At 41.2% G+C, this 18,973-nt stretch overlaps 1 protein-coding gene across 1 annotated transcript; it reads right to left on the bottom strand.

The window, feature by feature from the left end:
• Positions 1 to 2,592: 2,592 nt before the first annotated feature.
• Positions 2,593 to 18,719, bottom strand: st8sia2 (ST8 alpha-N-acetyl-neuraminide alpha-2,8-sialyltransferase 2). Its single transcript, XM_015343397.2, has 6 exons — positions 18,336 to 18,719; positions 11,307 to 11,363; positions 9,958 to 10,086; positions 9,229 to 9,486; positions 7,612 to 7,905; positions 2,593 to 4,710 (listed from the first exon to the last, which is right to left on the bottom strand). The coding sequence occupies exons 1-6, from the start codon at positions 18,431 to 18,433 to the stop codon at positions 4,425 to 4,427; spliced, it is 1,122 nt and encodes a 373-aa protein (XP_015198883.2). The 5' UTR covers positions 18,434 to 18,719; the 3' UTR covers positions 2,593 to 4,424.
• Positions 18,720 to 18,973: the final 254 nt, after the last annotated feature.

Here is an 18,973-nt window from a genome sequence, read left to right as displayed (position 1 = left end):
TTTAGTGAAGGTCTGACATTTTTGCTCTAATGCATGTTAATCACATATTTTTTCAATGCACAAATATGGTATCTTTAGGGTAAGTATTCATAACTACCCCATTATTAATATACTAAGGACTAAGAGTCAATGTTTAGGAGCAGGCCTATGTATTGGTTAAAACATAATCATAATTTTAAAACAGCGTAAAGCAACTGAATAACAGTTTTTGATTGTGCTTTAATAAGATAAAGAATGAGATTCAACATATTCTTTTAAGAAACAAAATGATTCTTTTAAAATGAACAAGACAAAGAATGTTCTTTAATGACCAGAAAACCAGAGGATTCTATTTATGAAGAACCATTCTTTTCCTTTCTGAAAACATTTCACTGGGCAACATCAGGACGTCGTCCACGGCAATCACCAGGTTAGCTTAATATTGAATCAATTCTTAGGTCATTAGAACACAAATCAAAATTAAGTTCTATACAATACTAAAAATAAATACAAAGACATAATGACAGGTACAGTATGGCTGCATTGCAATGTGCTTTATGTGTGTATTTGTGAGCATTTAAAAACAAGAACAGATGGCAGTTCCTTACACAAATCTTCCCAGCAATGTAGTTGAAGCCAATACCTTGGCTTGTTTCAAGAAAAGACTGAATGAGATACTTAGATCAATTAGCTAGTAACTAGCAAAAAGCCTAGTTGGGCTGAACGGCCTACTCTTGTTTGTTGTTTTTATGTGCAGTACGCACTCCACATACATACTGTATTTACTGTGCATACAGTACACGTGTACATCCATCTATTTTCTAACCACTCCATCCAATTCAGGGTCGCAGGGGAGCCAAAGCCTATCGGTACAACACTGACCATATATTTGAATAATTTCTTAACAGCATTAACAAGCCATATAACACATACAAATACAAGCCTTTTGCATGTCTCTTCTAGTTTTGTATCCAAGGCTTAATAAAAGACCGTGGACAGGATCTGTTAACAACGGAGATGTTTTTGGCTATTTCTTTGCATATGGCTTTCTATGTCTGGGTGTTTCCAGTATTTGTCTTTATCACCCCATGACAAACACGTTATTGTTCTTGAATTGACAGAGCCACTCCTAGCTATATGCAAATTATAATGCTTTGCAAGCAAGCGAAGAGCACATCTTTCCATGAGTCTCACCTTAAACTTATCTTGCCTTTATAAGACTAAAACTGTGAAATGAATTTGCCATTTTACATAAGTAGGGCAAATGCCTGTAGGCACCGTGAAAGATTACTCATATAACAGAAGGTTGTCAGCAAAGCCTGTGTTATATTTTCAGAAAAGAAAACAACACTGAGCTTTTTGGGCTCCTTATTTTATTGCAGTGAAAGCTCTCATACACTTTTGAGCTGGAGTCCTGTAATGAGGAAAAACTGACTGTCTCTTGTGACCCCGCTATCTCACTGTATGAATAACCAAACACTGGTAATTCGGGAGCCAAGAAGAGACAATTATTAAAATATCACCAGATGTTAATTAAACTGCAAACCAATTAAAACAAATAAAAAGTTGTCAATTAGCCAAGAAAAGTCTGTACACACACTGTGTAGTGAGGTGTGGTGGGGTGAAATAGCTCAGCCAAGTCCACTGAGACCTCTTAGGCAGGACTGAAACAACAGATTAAGAGGGATATCCTCTCTACAATGCACATTCACCAGCTTCAGGAAACACGGCATATCTGGGCAGCAGCTGAGAAAATCAGATTGGTAAGAATGGAAAGTAGGAAAGAAATGAAGCAGACACAAACACAGCAGCAACTTCTAGCTGAGCATATGTATCATGCAGGGTCTGAAGCAGATGGTCATGAAGAAGACTAGTACGCATGCTTTTGGGGAAAATGGGACTGTTTCTGCTGTGTTTAAGGTGTTTTGTTTAATATGGCAGGGTGTGTAAACTGTTCTTAATCAACAGCTGGAGGATTGCAGCAGTACTTTCTAAAGGGACCAATTATGCTGGAAATATTCTCTTAAAAAAGTAATAAAATCAATGCAGTTTTGACCACAATATGAGCAAAATGTATGGAACAAGTAGTTAGCTGAGCTCAAGACTGCTCTGTTTTGTTCGAGCACTGCCATCTTCTGGATAATAGTGTGTTCTGCAAGTGAGAAAAGGACAATAGAAATTGCCTGAAAAAGGAGGTAGAATATGGGATATTTAACAAAATAGAATAATTATTTTTGTTATACCCACCTGATTTAGAATCATCAATAGTTTTTCATGTCTCAGCTTGCTACTGCCAAGCCCACAAGCACACATGGGCGAGAATCGGACTCCTCTCACCAACAGCACCACAAGACTGCAAGTCAAGGATGGGCACAGGGGTTGCTGTGATCCAGAAAGCTCTGGCCCACAAATCACACCCTACACTCTGCAGTGCATGAACAATTGTGCTAAAATTGCAGGAATCCTGGTTACAATCAGCTAGTGATATGTCCTAGGCTCAAACCCGGGCTCAGCCAAGCTCTGGTTGGGAGGCTGAATACTGCACGTTTTCATGTTAGAAACTGAAGACATGAAAGATAACTTGATAGACAGGAATACCAGGCTACTGTGTGATACATTTTATGTGGTACATTTTATTTCCAAAGGGAATGAACATAGATGCTCCAGTACATTTTACTACATTTATATTAGTAAGAAGAAACAGACTGGAAAAAAACAAAACATCTTTTTGTGCCATATGACTGCATATATGCTCCAGAAAACATTACCTTGCTACATATTACATAACCTTAATAATCTGCCAAGCTCAATTCCAAAGTACATTAAAGGGGAACTGCAGTCCCAGTGTCTCCGACCAGTTATTAAATCTTGGTAACAAATTCTTTGATGATACAGAAAAAGTTGACAAATTCTGAACTAAGCACAACTTAGTTTGTAAAAGTACTGTAAGTCATCATGTTGTCGCAAACCCCTGGTCTTGCCATGGGTGAGAGCAAGAGTTCCCACTAATTGCGACATTAAGCAGCCCTTCCTACTCACTAGTCACTACAAATGACACATGTACTACAATGTACGAGCGAATAAGCACAGGTTGTGCAGGTTGTGACATTTCACCACAGAAATGTTCAAACATGATCTGCATGCAGAGTTAATAAGCAAGTAGTATTTGTCGACAAAAACAGCTCAAAGTCGAGAGCAATATTTCTATTAGATTAAAAGCAGTGGATTCACAAGCCTGCTTGTTTACAGTGTAATAGGGCCGCTTCATCTCACCTGAAGTCTTGTTGCCGCATTCTGAATCACAGAATATGTCGCTGCACACACCTGGAAATTTGATCTATTTTGTGATGTAAATTGGAGCTTTTACATGTCACTGTGTATGTTTTACCTTCACTCATCACTTTGCACTCATCAATGCCGATTCTTTCGAACCCTCCGAGATATAAAAATGGCATTGCAGTTCCTCTTTAATTATCAATACATTTCAGTTCTCTCCCTGGCTTATCAAATCAAACCTCTTATTTTTGTCATTGATGTAAATGCGAAATGCCGGAGCTGCTCACCTGATTTTATGATTCCCTGACACTCAAGATCGTTTGTTCTTTTCTTTAGCACTTTCCTTAGAACACAGGTGCTCCAAATTATTTCCCAGAATAAAATGATGCCCTGTCAGTAGGTTGCTCGAGTGCATTTATTAAGTTGAGTAGCAGTGCAAGAACAGAGACAAACAATGCGTGGGTAGTCTGCCCATGGTCAATTAGGGAAATGGGAACAGGTGTGCAGAACCCTTCTACGTGCTCCCACTCAAGCTGCCTGTCCTGCTTTTCAAGTCCAAAAGATTCATTTTCAGCTCTAGCTCGTTGGGCAAACAGAAGAGGAGACACTGGTTCGGTTTGTTTCTTTTAAACAATACCGCCTGAATAAATAATTATAAGAGAAAAAATCCTTAAAACAAATCTATAGAGAATCAAATCTGCCTTCCTTCCAATGACTGCAGCCTGCTCCCTGTTGCAAGTCATGCCAGGCAAACGCTGCAGGAAATAGTCCTTGACCTAAGGTGGGGCCACACTTGTCCAGTCCATTCTTGCCCAGGTGGTGGGAATTAGTTATAAAGTTGGACTGAAAAGGGCCTGAGCCTTATTCCTTAATTCATATTCCTTATACTCATGCAAAACCTCTCCCAACATTCAGGCAGCTCTGCTGGTTGAGAAAAATAACACAACTACAGCGCCTGGGTTTGTACTAAGTATGAATGCTCCTTTCTGAATGATCTTGCAAAATGCTTGTGCTGTTCGCACATAGTGGTTCCGTTCTTTATTGTATTTCTTCCTCCGTTGGTGGTACACGCCAGGTATACGTTTATGTACACACCCCTGGCAAGGTGCCCTTTCCCAGCTTAGTTTCAGGTGTTATTTATGGAATTCTCATCCCGCTTCGTGCTGACGCTATGATCTTGCGTTACATTCCCCAGTGTGCAGCTTCAGCGCGCCCTGGCTGTGCAGTCTCTTCAAGGCTCTGAATTCCACAGGCATGGAGTGGGGGCTGGACTGGGCCCTGTATTCGTAAGTCAGGCTGTCGTAGTAGTGATACTTCACTGGGAGCCCATTGGGGCCCAGAGAGAAGGGCCAGAATCCGTACAGATGGATCTCCTCGCAGAAGCGCGTGGCCAGTGTGTACATCAGAAGACCGGTTGTGGGCCTTTTAATGGGAACTTTATTTGTTAGCCAGTACCTGTAAAGAAAATGTAAATAATATAACATGAGGACTCAAAAGCAAAATGACCTTTTAGCTGTCCTTATTTTGATTATTCTTATTTTTGCAATGTATTTTTAAGATGCCAGCAGAATATAACTTCCTTTGCAGCATACAAACGAGGTCTTTAAATAAACGGCAAAAAAACCTCAAGTTTATGAAGATGTATCACAGGACATTCTGTTTTGGAAATTATGAAACCTCTTAGTTTGCTTGTTTTCTTAATCATTTGTTGACCTTTTGCTTGGTATCATTGCTGGGACAAATATGTCATTAATCTCTGAATTTCCCAAACAGAATGACTTCCCTAGTAAAATAAAAGAATAATACAATCATTAACTATTCACCAAAGGGCTTTCGGTGAACACACTGAGGATGTGGCAGAGCCACCTGTGAGTTGAACCACAACCTTACAGTCCTTCGTCCAGAGCCCTAACCATGCTGCTGCCTGCTAATGTCCACCAATATCACATTCTTCTAAGCTCCAGTCCACCTAATCCTCATCATATTTGCTGTTCAAAATAAAAAAAGGCTCATCTTCAACTGTCTCATTCCTGGTCTAAACTGCACAACCTCCTTGCCTGCCAGCGAAAGCAGCCCTGCAGTGACGACAGCACTCCAGTATCCCAATCGCTTGGCGCATTCTCGCTATGTAACATCCCCAAGGGAAACTGGCAGAAATGAGGTGCCCTAAATAACAAAGTGTAGTCGGATGTAACGGGATCTCAGCACATGCTCTATCACAAAGGTTCCCATTCTCAACCACAGCACAATCACAGGCAAGAAGAGTTGCTCAAATCCACTTGCCCTCCCTTGCCCCCTGAACCGTCTGTACAAACACTGCAATCAGAAGACCGAAATGTGGAAACAGAAATGTGTTTAATTACTGAACTCCTGCTCTACCTACAAGCCCTGTAGGTGCCATTTCAAATTAGGCAACAGATTATGCAGACATTAATAGAACCTTAGCCAGCAGCCATATCACTCTGCAACTCACAACTGGCAGCCCACTGGAGCTCAGCAGGTGTGAGCCTGGCCAGTACCTGGATGGGAGACCTCCTGGGAAAAACTAAGGTTGCTGCTGGAAAAGGTGTTAGTGGGGCCAGCAGGGGGTGCTCACCCTGCAGTCAGTGTGGGTCCTAATGCCCCAGTATAGTGACAGGGACACTATACTGTAAACAGGCGCCGTCTTTCGGATGAAACGTAAAACCTAGGTCCTGACTCTCTGTGGTCATTAAAAATCCCAGGGTGTTTCTCAAAAAGAATAGGGGTGTAACCCCGGTGTCTTGGCCAAATTTCCCATTGGCCCTTACCAATCAGGGCCTCCTAATAATCCCCATCTATGAATTGGATTCATAACTCTGCTCTCCTCCCCACTAATAGCTGGTGTGTGGTGAGCGTTCTGGCGCACTATGGGTACTGTCGCATCATCCAGGTGGATGCTGCACATTGGTGGTGGTGGAGGGGAGTCCCCATTAGTGGAGTGTCCAGAAAAGCGCTATATAAGTGTAAGCAATTAATTAATTCATTCATTCATAGTTCCATGACCAAAAGCCACAAAAATTCCCATTACTAGCAGAGAGCGGACAGTGTACTGCATTGTTATTCACTCCTGTTCCTGGAGAACCATCATGTCTTCTGGCTTTTATCATATCCTGAACTTGACTTATGTGAATCAGTCGATCACTTAATTGTATTGTATTCACTGCTTCCACTTTGTTTGACTCTTTTAGGATTGTACATTACCTATAAATTTACTACAGACACTGGTGTACCGATCTAGTGGGACACCTCACAGCCTCAGTAATACTGAAAGTCCCTTGAAATTACTGTAATTTTTAGTTCTGGAGTCTTTTCATGTAAGATGAGCATGACAGACCTTGCTTTATCCTTATTTTGTAAGACCTACAGTATAGGACTTCCATGACTGCTACCAAACCCTGCCAATCTGCAAGCCGTTTTTATAACACACCAATAATTAAACCCCATCTGGGAATGGGGACACCAATCCTTCAGCATTCGCATCATTAACAAGCTAACACCCTATGAGCCTATTTACAATAGAGGCCTTTTGGAAGCATGTAGTGGCTGATTATCTGTTACACTGCAGTCACTTTATCTACTGGTCTGCCACAGTTTTAAACATATCATTTCCATGGTGAATGATGTCAAGCAAAACCATGGCAGACAAGAACTCATTTTCAATTTACCTAATGCAAATCAAGAACTTTTTTACAGCATATTCAGTGTACATCTGAGTTCAGCTTAAAAAATTAAAATAGTGTTTTTTCCCAATTCCTTTAAGGCAGTGGTGTCCAATCCTGGGGGTTTTCATTTCTTTCTACTTTCATTAGATACTTGAAGCCTTAATTGATCCAAGAAGTTGCTTCGTTGGAATATTTGTATTTTGTTTCTAATCCCAAATCAGGGATTTTATTTCACTTACAAAATGCAATGGTTAAAACTCCGACATATTCAGGATCTGGGAACAAACAGTTCACATTAATCCTGTTATTCAGTCAATGAAGGTTTTGATGGTGTAACTGAGGGCTCGACTGGAAAAACCTGCAGCTGTGGGGGTCACCGGGACCAGGACTGGGACCCACTGCCTTAAGACAATAACATCCAGGGAGCAGGGAGTCTTGTCGCAGATCTGGGTTCATCCCAACCAGTCGTCTTTTTAGATTTTGTCTCAATGCACACCAAGTGGAAGGGCATTAAAAACCGAGGAAAGAGGCACTTTTCACACAAAGGGTCATGGGGTTAGGGAACAAGCTACTCAGTCATGCTGCCGAAGCTGAACCCCGACTGATTCGAAGAAACAGCTGGAATGGATCCAGTGTTTGCGGCCTATCTTACTGCCCAGGAGGGCCTCCTTACCCTCTGACAGCGTGCAGTAGCCTCAGCGAGGGGAAGGCCGTGCGCACGTTGATGCCGTGCCTGAGAATGAGCTCGCTGGCCCATTGCACGCGCTCCTCGCCCCCTTTGGCCATGAAGGCGGGGATCCAGAGCACGCTGCCGTTGAGCGAGCTCAGGCGCTCCAGGAAGCGCTCCCTCCAGTGCGAGCTGGCCAGGTCCTGGAAGGCGCGCTGCACAACCGAGGGGTTCATGGTGACCAGGCTGGTCCGCCGGCCCACGTCGGCACGGTACTCCTCCACTGGAGCCAGGTTACACCTGAGACGGCAGCAGCCAGAGGCCCTGTATCAGCACTGACCATTAACATCAAGGCCTAGAAAAAATCCTATACAGACAGCCATTCACCCCCTTTTTGCTATAGTCTGCTTACTCTCTAGAACAGGGAAAGCAATGCTTGAGGCTTCTATTTCATTGCAGGAGTTTGATCAAACCAGCACTTTATCTGCAATTGCAGGCTTGAGTACACAAAGTAGCTAATTCACTTGGGTAACTTAGCTACTTAACAAACAGTAATTACTACGCTTAATACATTAGAGCATAACCTCATTTCAAGGGGTACAGTAAGTGTAGTCAATATGTATATCTCTAGCTGGAACTGACTCTGCTTAGAAAAAACAACAGACACCTAAGTACAATTCTGCCACACTCTTCGGACAAGGGAAACCTTAAAACACAAAAGTAACGGCATTCATTGCACAGATTGGGCTTGCTGTATCCATCTCGTTATGACTGAAGCTCTAAAATCAGAGGACCAGCCACAGAGGATCTGTGCAGTTAAGTTTCTTTTTCTTTCCCGCTGGTAACCCATCAAAAGCTGAATCTATGCTGCGATTCCACTCTACAGATCTACAGCCATCAGTGCAGCGGAGGGGTGGAGGCTCCAGCAGTGAATGTAAATACCGTCTAAGAGAGAGAAGAGAAAGCTTTTGCCCTAATGTATTTCCAAATCCCTTGGCGCTCCGTATCGCACTTCCATTCTCAGCGCCCACCCTCCTTCTCCCAGCAGAACGCACACCCTAAGCTGCTACTTTGTGCACTAAGTGCATCTGGCAGAGGTTTCCCAGCCTGCTCAGTGTGAACGTGCCAACAGCACGGATGTGTGACAGGCAGGTTAACACATTGATCTGAAGGGATAGGTCTACCAGAGAGAGACAGACAGTGGAGCAATGATACAAAACATAGAAGTATCAGCAGAACTGCAACATAAGTCCCTCCAGGACAGAGGGGAGCATTACAGCCCATGTGGAAAGGCACAGTCCCAGTAGGAAAGATTTACTGTCTTCAATAGCGAGTGCCTTATTTACAGTGCCTTTCTTCGCTCTTATTCAAGGGAACAAATTATTTTTCTATATTATTATTTCATAATATTCTACAAATTATTTTATAAACTATGATCATTTTATGTTTCAGAAGAGCATTTTAAAAAGACAGACATTGTTCATTTCAAGTCATTTAAGGCAAAAGATCAGACTGAATACCAGGGATACCCAGAGGTGAGTGCTTTTATGCTCTAGGAGAACTGTAGTCTGATTAATCAAAAAAAAGATTTCCAACATGCCACACAAAACAGGTCGAGTTTACCTGATGACAAAGTCATGGGAGTCAATCTCAGCTCCACAGCGGCTCTTCAGCAAGATTCCAGAATTGCCCACAATAGCGCACTGCCTGTAGTGCTGCTTCTTCATTGGGGACACTTTTGGGATGAGCTGGTACAGGGTCTCAGAGACATTCATAGTGCTCTCTCGGTCAAATATATAATGGATCGTATCTCCAGGCTTCAGATTGCCTTTCAGCACTGAAATATCCTTTTCTGCATCCAGAAATTTCAAGATGCTCTTTCTTTAAAGAAAAGCAAAAGCAAACCAAGCACACAAATCAACATAATTGCCAAAATCTGCTTCTAGTTTTTTGGAATTACAAGTTAACAGAGACCTGGTAATGGAGCAAGAAAAACTATCCTATTCTAAAGCTTTTCAGTGTTAGATTGAAATTACTTTTATAAAAGAAATAAGAGAACTTTGCTTTGGTTCAAAGAAAGCTGAAAAATTACTCTAATCAATTGCTTTGGTGCTTGTTTCAATCGTTTGCTGAAACAAGCAATATAGAGGGTAAAAATACAAAGTTCTGTAATCTTGGGTGTTTGAAGGATAAATTCAGTTTCATCCATTGGCTTTCCTGAGTATGTATTTCAGATTACACACATTCAAAGAATTTAGCACAGCAGAAGAAGAATGCATGAAACAAAACCTTTCTCCAATGATTGTTATATTCCAGCCATAGACATGTTCTGTAATTAATCAGTCTCTGTACCTGATAATGTTTGAAAGGCTTCTGTTGAATCTCCAATCAGAAGATGGAGACTCAATGCTGTTGTTGATGCCTCTTCCGAGATCCCCAACCACAGCTGGAAGAGTAGGCCCTGGTTCTGTAGCTCCATTTCTACATTCATGGAGAAATAACAGGAAAAGGCATCAGTGCCCATTCTCCACGAGAACAAAGTGATCTACAGCCATTTTCACAGGACATGAGCTTCACACACCAAGGAGCTTGATCTACAAATGCCTGGGGAAACATCTCAGTAGGATTCTCTCTTGGATATCGCCAGTCCTGGATATGAGTCGAGGCTATCTGATCGGTTTGGGCAGATGTTATACCTCTGACTTAAGTACATAATTGAGCTTTTATTTGAATGGTAATGGAATGAATGAGTAGGGTCAAAGGAACTGACACAACGACACAGCCAAAACTCATGTGGGCTTCTCGAGTAAATGGAAAGCATAATGGAAACTCTCTGAACAAAGCAGTCGCTCTGGAATGCCAAGCTTGACTTCACTGAAGTCAATGCTAACCAGCAGAATCTTAACCTCTTGTCTGCCTGCTCCACTGGGCCCTTCAGACATCAGGTGTCACTTTCTTACGCAGGAAAATCTGAAATCCTTACTGTCTCAATGTTTACTTGGTGAAGTCTCAGATGAAGTCTGCCGTTATTTTTTTCCCTCATTCCTAACTCTATGAGTGAGCATGAAAGGATTAAGGAGGAGGCTGATGCGCAGGCAAACTCTTCTTCAGAAAATCTATTGAATCCTTAACATTCTCAGAAATTAGATCAAATTAATACTCACTTATCAGTTACGTGACCGATAAGGTATGACAAGGAAACAGTGTCCTATTTGATAAAAAACATGACTTTCTTTTCTCATACATTACCAAAAATGTTTTTTTTTCCTCTGTGGGTTCCACAGGCAGAGCTGATGTACTGAAATCTCCACGGAATACAGTGATGTTTTTATATATAAGCGTTTAATGATTTATTTTAATTAGATAGGCATCATTTGATAAATCAGACATCATTTCAGACCTTAGAGGTTTCTAATGTTTCTATGGAAACCGACAGACTAATTAGTTTCTATTAGAGACTTTTTTGCCTAGGGTCAAATCCAGAATAGCACTTAATAAGAATTCCATGACATTCTGCTAAAAATGCACAATACCCAGTGTAATTTCAAACATCACTAAATGTGAGCTCACAGGGGGTCCTGAAAGATTAAATGAAATAATTGTTTGACGCAGCCGAAGGGAAAAAAAGTCTGCAGAAAATATGACTGTGAAAGTAATGAGATACTGTTAATACACAAACAAGCTTGAAATAGCCAACTAACCTGCTGGATTGACTCTCAGAACTGTGGAAGGATAATTTCCAAGCACCCTCATGATTCCTGTAACAAAACATAAATAATGAGCGCAATATATTTATACACAGTAAGGAAGCAGGTATGCCATTAAGAAAAAACATACTAAGGGAATCTTAATTGACAAAACAGAATTTTAATTTGGTTGTGGGCTTGGAAAAAAAGCTCTGGGAAAATCAAAAAGTATGAGAACAAATATGCTCCTACTGGTAGTGCAGATCAACCTGCTGTGTGCCTTGTGTTAACTTTGCTGCTTGTTTGGCTCATTACAAAGCCTGAGGAACACTTGTAAAGGGAGTCCCATCTCAAAGAAAGCAAATAAGTTTCACAATAGGCAAAATTAAGAACTACTGTAGGTTGCAAATTGATGTTTAAAGCCTGATTTATGTAACGGAATGTATTCGATTGATTTATGCTACGACAAACTGATAGTGGCACATTGTTATAAGCCCTCAGAAGATTATGCAGTTAATGACTGAAAACACATTTTTAGAAGGTGCTTTGTGACCAAGTTCTTTCGCCGTGTCTTCTGAAAATCATACCATAAGTGCTTATTTCTCATTACTCAGAAATATCATTATGTAAGTGACACTCTTCCCTCTGTACCAGATTTTCCAATTTTCTGTTCCCTAACATGGAGACTGTGGACAATGTGCTAGAGGGTTTTGCTGTTAGTTGGATCCTAAGATTCTGAGAACTTAGTCATTAATGCTCCTAAGGTGTTGTTAAACCTACTGTCCAGGCTATATTCCACTTTGGGACTGTGCATTCTGGATTCCCTATAATTCCACCTTACTATAACTGGTGAAGCAACTTTGTACTCCTCCACCTTAAGTTCTGTGTGGTGGTGCTGCTGGCACATAATGGCTATTTTGCATCAGCCAGGTGTGTGCTTGACTTCAGTCGTGGATGAGGGGGTCTTCTCCTTTAGGTGAAGCTCTTAAGGTTCCTTAAGGACGAAAAGTGCCATGTAAGTGCAGGAAATTGCTATTTATCCTTATTATATTTCTACTGTGTTTGTGATGTTGTTTGAAAAGTATTACGATTGATGATGTGATTTCAAACACATGTAGTTTAAGTAGATAGCATATATAATATTCTTTGCATATGTGATATATATTTAACGCACACCAGCAAACAACATATGCAGATGTTTTTAGATGAACATTTATCTTGTCACAGTGAACAGTAAAAGATCTAAAAATATCACAACTCCAGGGACAGTGGAGGTCTGTGTAGAACTACGTAACTATAATACGCATCTGTTCCTTTCCCCCAGGTTCCTTAAATGTGCTACCATATAAAAAGAAAAACTGAACAACACCCATCTCCTCCTAGAAATGATCAGTTGAAGTAGGATCTATATCTATATTGCATCTATCCAGCACTACAATGTTAGCACTGAACCATATTGTAGAAGTCATTAGAATGATTGCTTAGATCTGGTAACTTAGGCCAAAATCTCAAAATACAGCAAACAAAGGTGACCTGTACCAACAGCTGCAACAATAAATTCCCTGCTGCAAGTTTTAAAGGAGGAAAATAAACAGAGGAAGCCATAAACAAGGAAAACGTTAAAAGTGTCACGTCAACTGTCAGGTTAAAGTGTGAAGTACTGTAGTAACTTTTGTTTCTCAGTCCGTACTATATATAAGAGCTGGGAAACCCTTGCAGTTTGTCTGTTCTGCAGGGCAGACCCAGCGCACATTGCTGTTCTTATTGAGCTCAATAAAACTGAATCTGCACAAGACTGTGTCCTGCTCCTCTGATGAAGAATGTCCCACAACAAAGTGGTGTTTGGATGCCAAGTGAAGTTAAATTGGCTACAGCATTATATAAAAGGCATTACAAGTTTAGAAAAAATCACATAAGAAAACTGAAATCACAGTGAGGCTTAATCATAGCTGCTCAGGCTAAGGTCACTGAAACAGTTCAAACAATGTGGTAGTAAACCTGAATTACGATCGGGGACTTTCAGCCAATCCTCTAATTAGGTTTATTTCACTCTAATCCCCAAAATTTCGGCACTGTGAAAAAAACAACTGTATTTATTCAGGAGGTGTATCTAGAGATCCAAATTAAAAAGATTTGGATTTCAAAAGTCACATGTTCTCAAAAACATTTCTTCAAATCTACCAGTGATTTATGGCTAATCTTGCCTTCATCACGGTGTAATGTCATTTTCACAATGTACCTGTGGCAATGCCATTAAATTAACTATTAGGATTTTATGTAATAATATCAACTAAGACTAAAATAAATATTCAGTTCCACTAAAGTATAGATTGTATTCCCTATATCATTTTATCACATATAAAGATACATGAAATACAACCTCACGAAGCCTGACAATTGAAATGTTAAATATTCATAGAGTCCTTCAGCTGTTAAGACACGATTCAATTTGCCAAGTGGTTTTTTTAGCTTTTCATGGTGATATAAAGATCTATGTGCCTTTTCTATATTGTTTTTTTCACCCATTCTAATCCCTATTCTTTCTTCAAAGTAATGTTCTTTTGTCAGCTCTGAGATGTCAGTAGATTTTTTCTCATTTTTTTAAGGCATTTTTTTCATTTTTGCTGTTTGATTTTGTCAGAGAAGGTCTTTGTACAGCTGCTGCTGCTACTGTCTATTTTTTTGTGGGGAAGAGGAAGAATTTTAACTACAGAGCTGGAAGGTGTCTTCAGTAACCCATGGCTACCTACTGCCTCTGAGCTACGCTTTATTTAAAGCCACAGATCAAAGATGCCCCCCCTCCTCCCCTCACAGACACCTTCGGAGAGAAGAGCTGAGCTGATGAACAAACACAACACCCCAGAGTGAAGAATAAACACCACCTTACACTTGCTGTTCAACAGCAGGCTGTGGAGTGCCTGTCCTCTGTTTTAGCAAGCTTTCAGATGTAAAGGATTGCACTGATTTATCCCTCTCTACCTAAGTAGCTCTTGCTCTTAAAGGAAAGGATAGATGTGAGACACGCTCCTTTGTTGGACATGTAATACTTACAACAGTTAGCCACTGAATGGCGTTGTGTGGACTGCAGAAAGCTTGCTCAAATCTTTGCATATTCAGCGTCCTGAACAAGTGGTCCAGTGGCTAAGGTGTAAAAAACTTTTTATCAAGCTTGCTGAACCTCTCTGGCTCAAGTCCCTATGGCATCTGAGTGACATTTATAATTATGATGACGTCACCAACTGTTTCCTACTGTGGTAATTATACTAGTATAAGGGATCTCGACTGTCTTCTGGACTGCCTCCGGTTAGTAAAGTTCGGTAACAGATTATCAAACACTGGGAACTCTGGTGCTTCAAAACGAAGTGCCTTCGCTCTGCCGCTATATTGCCTTGTAAAAAGGGCTGTGTTTCTACCACAGTAGTGCAGGTTTCCCGTAGTATACGAATGAGTGAACGCCGCCAAAATGTACGCAAGATCATTTTCCATGAAGCAGTTATGCAATTGCATAGCTCTCAAGTCTCAAGTCGCATTGGGAACAGATCAGACCTTGGCCTGAACATCTCACGCATTTGCATCTAGTCAAGGCTGATTTAAAAAAATGAAGTAATGAACGACAAATCGTGAAATTGTTGAAGACTCGCGATTGCGTTAATTAACCAATGTGTTTTTGTAGATTAAAAGAATAAACCACCTGTACAAATAGCACATCATCACAATTTTCGAAGGAAAATCTCGTGCATTCATCTCTGTAGGGTTTCGGACTCTTCAGAGCTATGCGCGTATTCGATGTAGAAACAAACGAAGGATTTGCTTACATCAGAGTCATAAGGTGACAAATACCGCGTCTCTTCCTCGCTTGCTTTTGCGAAAGTTGCTGAAAAATATTATTTCAAAATAATAAAAAGAGAATGGAAGCCACTTAATTTCCAAAGCTAAAAAATACGGATTGCCTCAATGAGTGCAAGATAATAAACAACACCTGAACAGCAAAAAGAACAAAAGATGACTTGATTCAAAAGACAATAGTAAAGCGTTTGCATCACAAAGCTCTTCCTCGGACAGCATCGTGGATAGAAATGCAAGTAGGGAGCTGCGTCAGCATGACAGGCTGCAAAGACACAAGTAAAGGTTTATTCCACGCTGAAAGGTAGAGGAAAGAGACACAACACCGGTAGAAGGCTCCACAGCCGAAACTTTGCGTGTTTTATTTTCCTTTCAGCATGGAATAAACCGGAAAAAAGAAGAAAAGAAACACAGCGTTTCGGCCGTGGAGCCTTCTTCGGGTGTGAACAACCCTACTTGAACGAATACTGTTTAGTTCCAACAACAAACATAGTGCAAGCTAGAACAGTGATCTAGCTTTCAGATAGCTTGGGGGTGGGAGGCTACCACCCAGCCTAAGAGTTTTCCTGCAGTAAACTCTGCAAAGGCTCAGTAAAGACCTTAGACTGTGTTAATGATACCATCTTGAGTACCAAGTAGAATCTGACTTTACTGTACAACTGGCATTCGTAATACCACATGGAGCTCACAGCGCATGTACCACCTTACAGAGGGCTCTTCATGAGAATCATCCCATCACATTTCTTGTAATGTCTGCAGTATACATGCACCCAGTTTCCTACCATGTTTTGGGGGCTGTTCGGTCATTGCCGCATTTCGGAAACACGTACAGTAGCTAATGTGCTGTCTGATTTATTAGAGTGCAAGCTGAGCAGAGACATGATCCCTGTCTTTCCACTTAATGATGATTCACAGAGAGGTTTTTAATGCGATGCGAAGGAAACCTTAACTGCCAAAAAAATTGTTCTCATACTCTGAGCTAAACCTGTTATGGGCACATTATGTTGCTAATTCTGTTTATGGGCGTAGTTACCCTTAAGTTTTCAGCTCTGAAAGGGGTGCTCTGGTCAACAGTATTAGACACAGATGGCGCCGGATTGAATGGTACAGGTTCACCTACATTAGAGACCTGAGATCTGCTGTCTGCTTTCCTCGCCTAGAGCATTGATTCATCCGTTAACAGCAAATGTACTTTTACTTTGTGTGCATGAGCTCCCTATCATTCCTAGTGTGTCGTTGTTTTCATGTTATCTGTTACTTCTTCTATAAATATTCAACTGTTGATCACAAAGAAAAATTAAATAGGCTGAGTGTACACGTTGAAAAACAAAATAATTGTTTGCTGACAACAAAAGGTGTATGCTCTTTTTCAGACGGCTAAATCATTTTGGTGTGCACCAGTGCATTAAGAGTAAGTTTTAACAGGCCAGTATTGAGAGAATACCCCTGTTCTCCATTACAACATGCTATAGTTATACATTACTAAATGATGGATATCACTTACAGAAAATTTCAAGTCCCTCTCTAATGGTCCCATCTCCTGTCACATCGCATTGTGAACTGCTATACTTCAGATCAAGCAAGTCACCTGTTTCAGCATTTACCATCTGGCAAGTGTTAGGCATCAATCAAAGTAAACACTGGTCATTTCAAACACGTTTTTATTTTTCCGCCATGCACAGTTATTGCTTAGCAAAGGTTTGAAATGTGCAGTGTGCAAGGCAAACCCTGAGTATGAGCTCCAAGGTATATTCCCAGCAAATTCCTGGAGCTCCGATGAAGCTAAAATCCTCCATGTGCATCAAGTCAGCAATCTCCTCCTTCCAAGCACCATTTCTCACATCAGTTGAGGTGCTACTGTATGAACTGAGGCTATTGCCACAACTACTGTAGCATGATCAATTTTTTTGACCTGACATAACAGAAGCACTTGAGGATAGAGTAGTAGCCCCAGATGCATTGTGCTGGTTTTCTAGAGCTAGGACAGCTAGAAACGAACTAGGAGGTGAGGAAACTTTTATCTTTCACATTGAATGAGGCTGCTCTGTGACTCGTGTTTTAGGCTCTCAGTGATGGAGACAGGAGCTCATCTTACATCACCATCCCAAGGGCAGGGGTGTGAAAGCATTGTGCCAACAGCTAAGTTTAGTATGACAAACAATAAAAATCGACTACTGAGAAAGACTGGTCTATTTCAGCAATGACGACAGACCCTCCAACCCAGACGGTAAGATCCTGGAACAATTAATTCCTGCCCCATTAGATTTTGGAGTGGAATAGATCCAGGTTTAACACCGGCAAACTGGTGAACCTCGAAACAAAACGGGAAAGAAACAGCATCTGCCAAAGCACCGGTAATTTCAAAACTGCTGACAAAACTGACGCGTTTAATGCAGTGATGATGATCGCTCTGGTATATTTACTATGTCAATCACAAAACACCCAATGCACTAAATCGCCCAGAAAGCGAGGTACAGTCCATTACAGAACTGAGACCGGAACAGTTGGATCTAAAAAGCTCTGAAAGCAAGCGCATGCAACTGAAGGTAATAACTGAGATGAGCTAGGGGTGGTATCCAGAGATCGCTGAAGCTGCATCGAAACCACCTGCTTCACACGCCCAAATCCCTTTCGAAGCGATGTACAGCGCTTTCACGGGGATAACGGCGCTCCCCAGATGCGTCTCCTTTCCGTAACTGCGGGACTTCCTGCTGCCAACTCACTCCACACTGCCGGGGAGCTGGGCTGTTCGAGCATCTTTAGGGCTGGAGCCCTTTTCAATAAGAGCTCTTAACATTCTCATATGAAAGGGGAAAACGTCGACAGAACAACCCGAGCGAAATAACTCATGCTCATAATGGATGAATGCTGTTCTGGGAAAAAGGTTATAGTTACACCAACAGTAATACCGCCTTCTAAAATAAAATGAGTACCAATTGATACAAACATCTCTGTTGAAAATGGTAAAGCTTAAATATTTTCCAATGTTTCAGATCAAAGTATGAAGTATTTTGAATAAAGTTCTCCTTCTTAAAGGGCTTAGACCTGTTTCAGTAAATGAACGGCCACCCAATGAAGTCAGACAACTACTTTAGGTTTGGCTTGGTGGAGGTCTCACGCAAGGGTTTGCAAATCTGAAGGCGTCTCCTTAACACCCAGTGAGGCGTTACATGAAAAAAATACAGTATTAAACATACTTACCCGATTTCCTCTTCGACTTCAGAGATGTCTGCTAGGATAAGGAAGAAGGCAAGAAGCGTTACAATCCCAAATATCAGTGACCGAAATTCAAAAGTCATGACGGAATGAGGCACATTGCTTAAAATAAAAACTATATGAATGCGAGAGGTAATGTCATTCTGGGAAGCCAAGAGAAAAAAAAAATCAATCTACTTCTTCGTGGGGTAGGTCATTGGTCCAGGTTTGTGCCTGTACAGATTCTGCTATAGTCTCGACACAAAAGCGATCCGTTTCAGGGCTAACTCCCATCAGTCTGACAGCGCAACCCTCCGTCTCCCTCCCTCTCTGTCTCTCTTTCCCTCCCTCCCTCGGAGCTGTGTAACACCGCTTCACTGACACCCCAGCTCCACAAACTTTCACTGCAACTGCTAGGAAAAAAACACATCGGGGCATCGAGCAATAAAGACAGAAAAGCAGCTGCACATATCTAAATATTAAAGAGACAGGACCTTTTAGAGGAAGACCGTCGCAGTACCACATTCATTCAACGGACAGGTAATTTGCTGAACAGATCTTTTTTTTCCCCAAATCATTTTATGCCTAATTAAAATAATCTCATAAGAAAGCGTGTTAAAATTCACGCCTCGGCTCTGTTCCTT

The sequence above is a fragment of the Lepisosteus oculatus genome, chromosome 5 (assembly GCF_040954835.1).
Source record: "Lepisosteus oculatus isolate fLepOcu1 chromosome 5, fLepOcu1.hap2, whole genome shotgun sequence".
Classification (NCBI taxonomy): domain Eukaryota; kingdom Metazoa; phylum Chordata; class Actinopteri; order Semionotiformes; family Lepisosteidae; genus Lepisosteus; species Lepisosteus oculatus.
The sequence above is the reverse complement of the archived record's forward strand: the minus strand, read 5'-3'. Positions and strand labels throughout refer to the sequence as shown.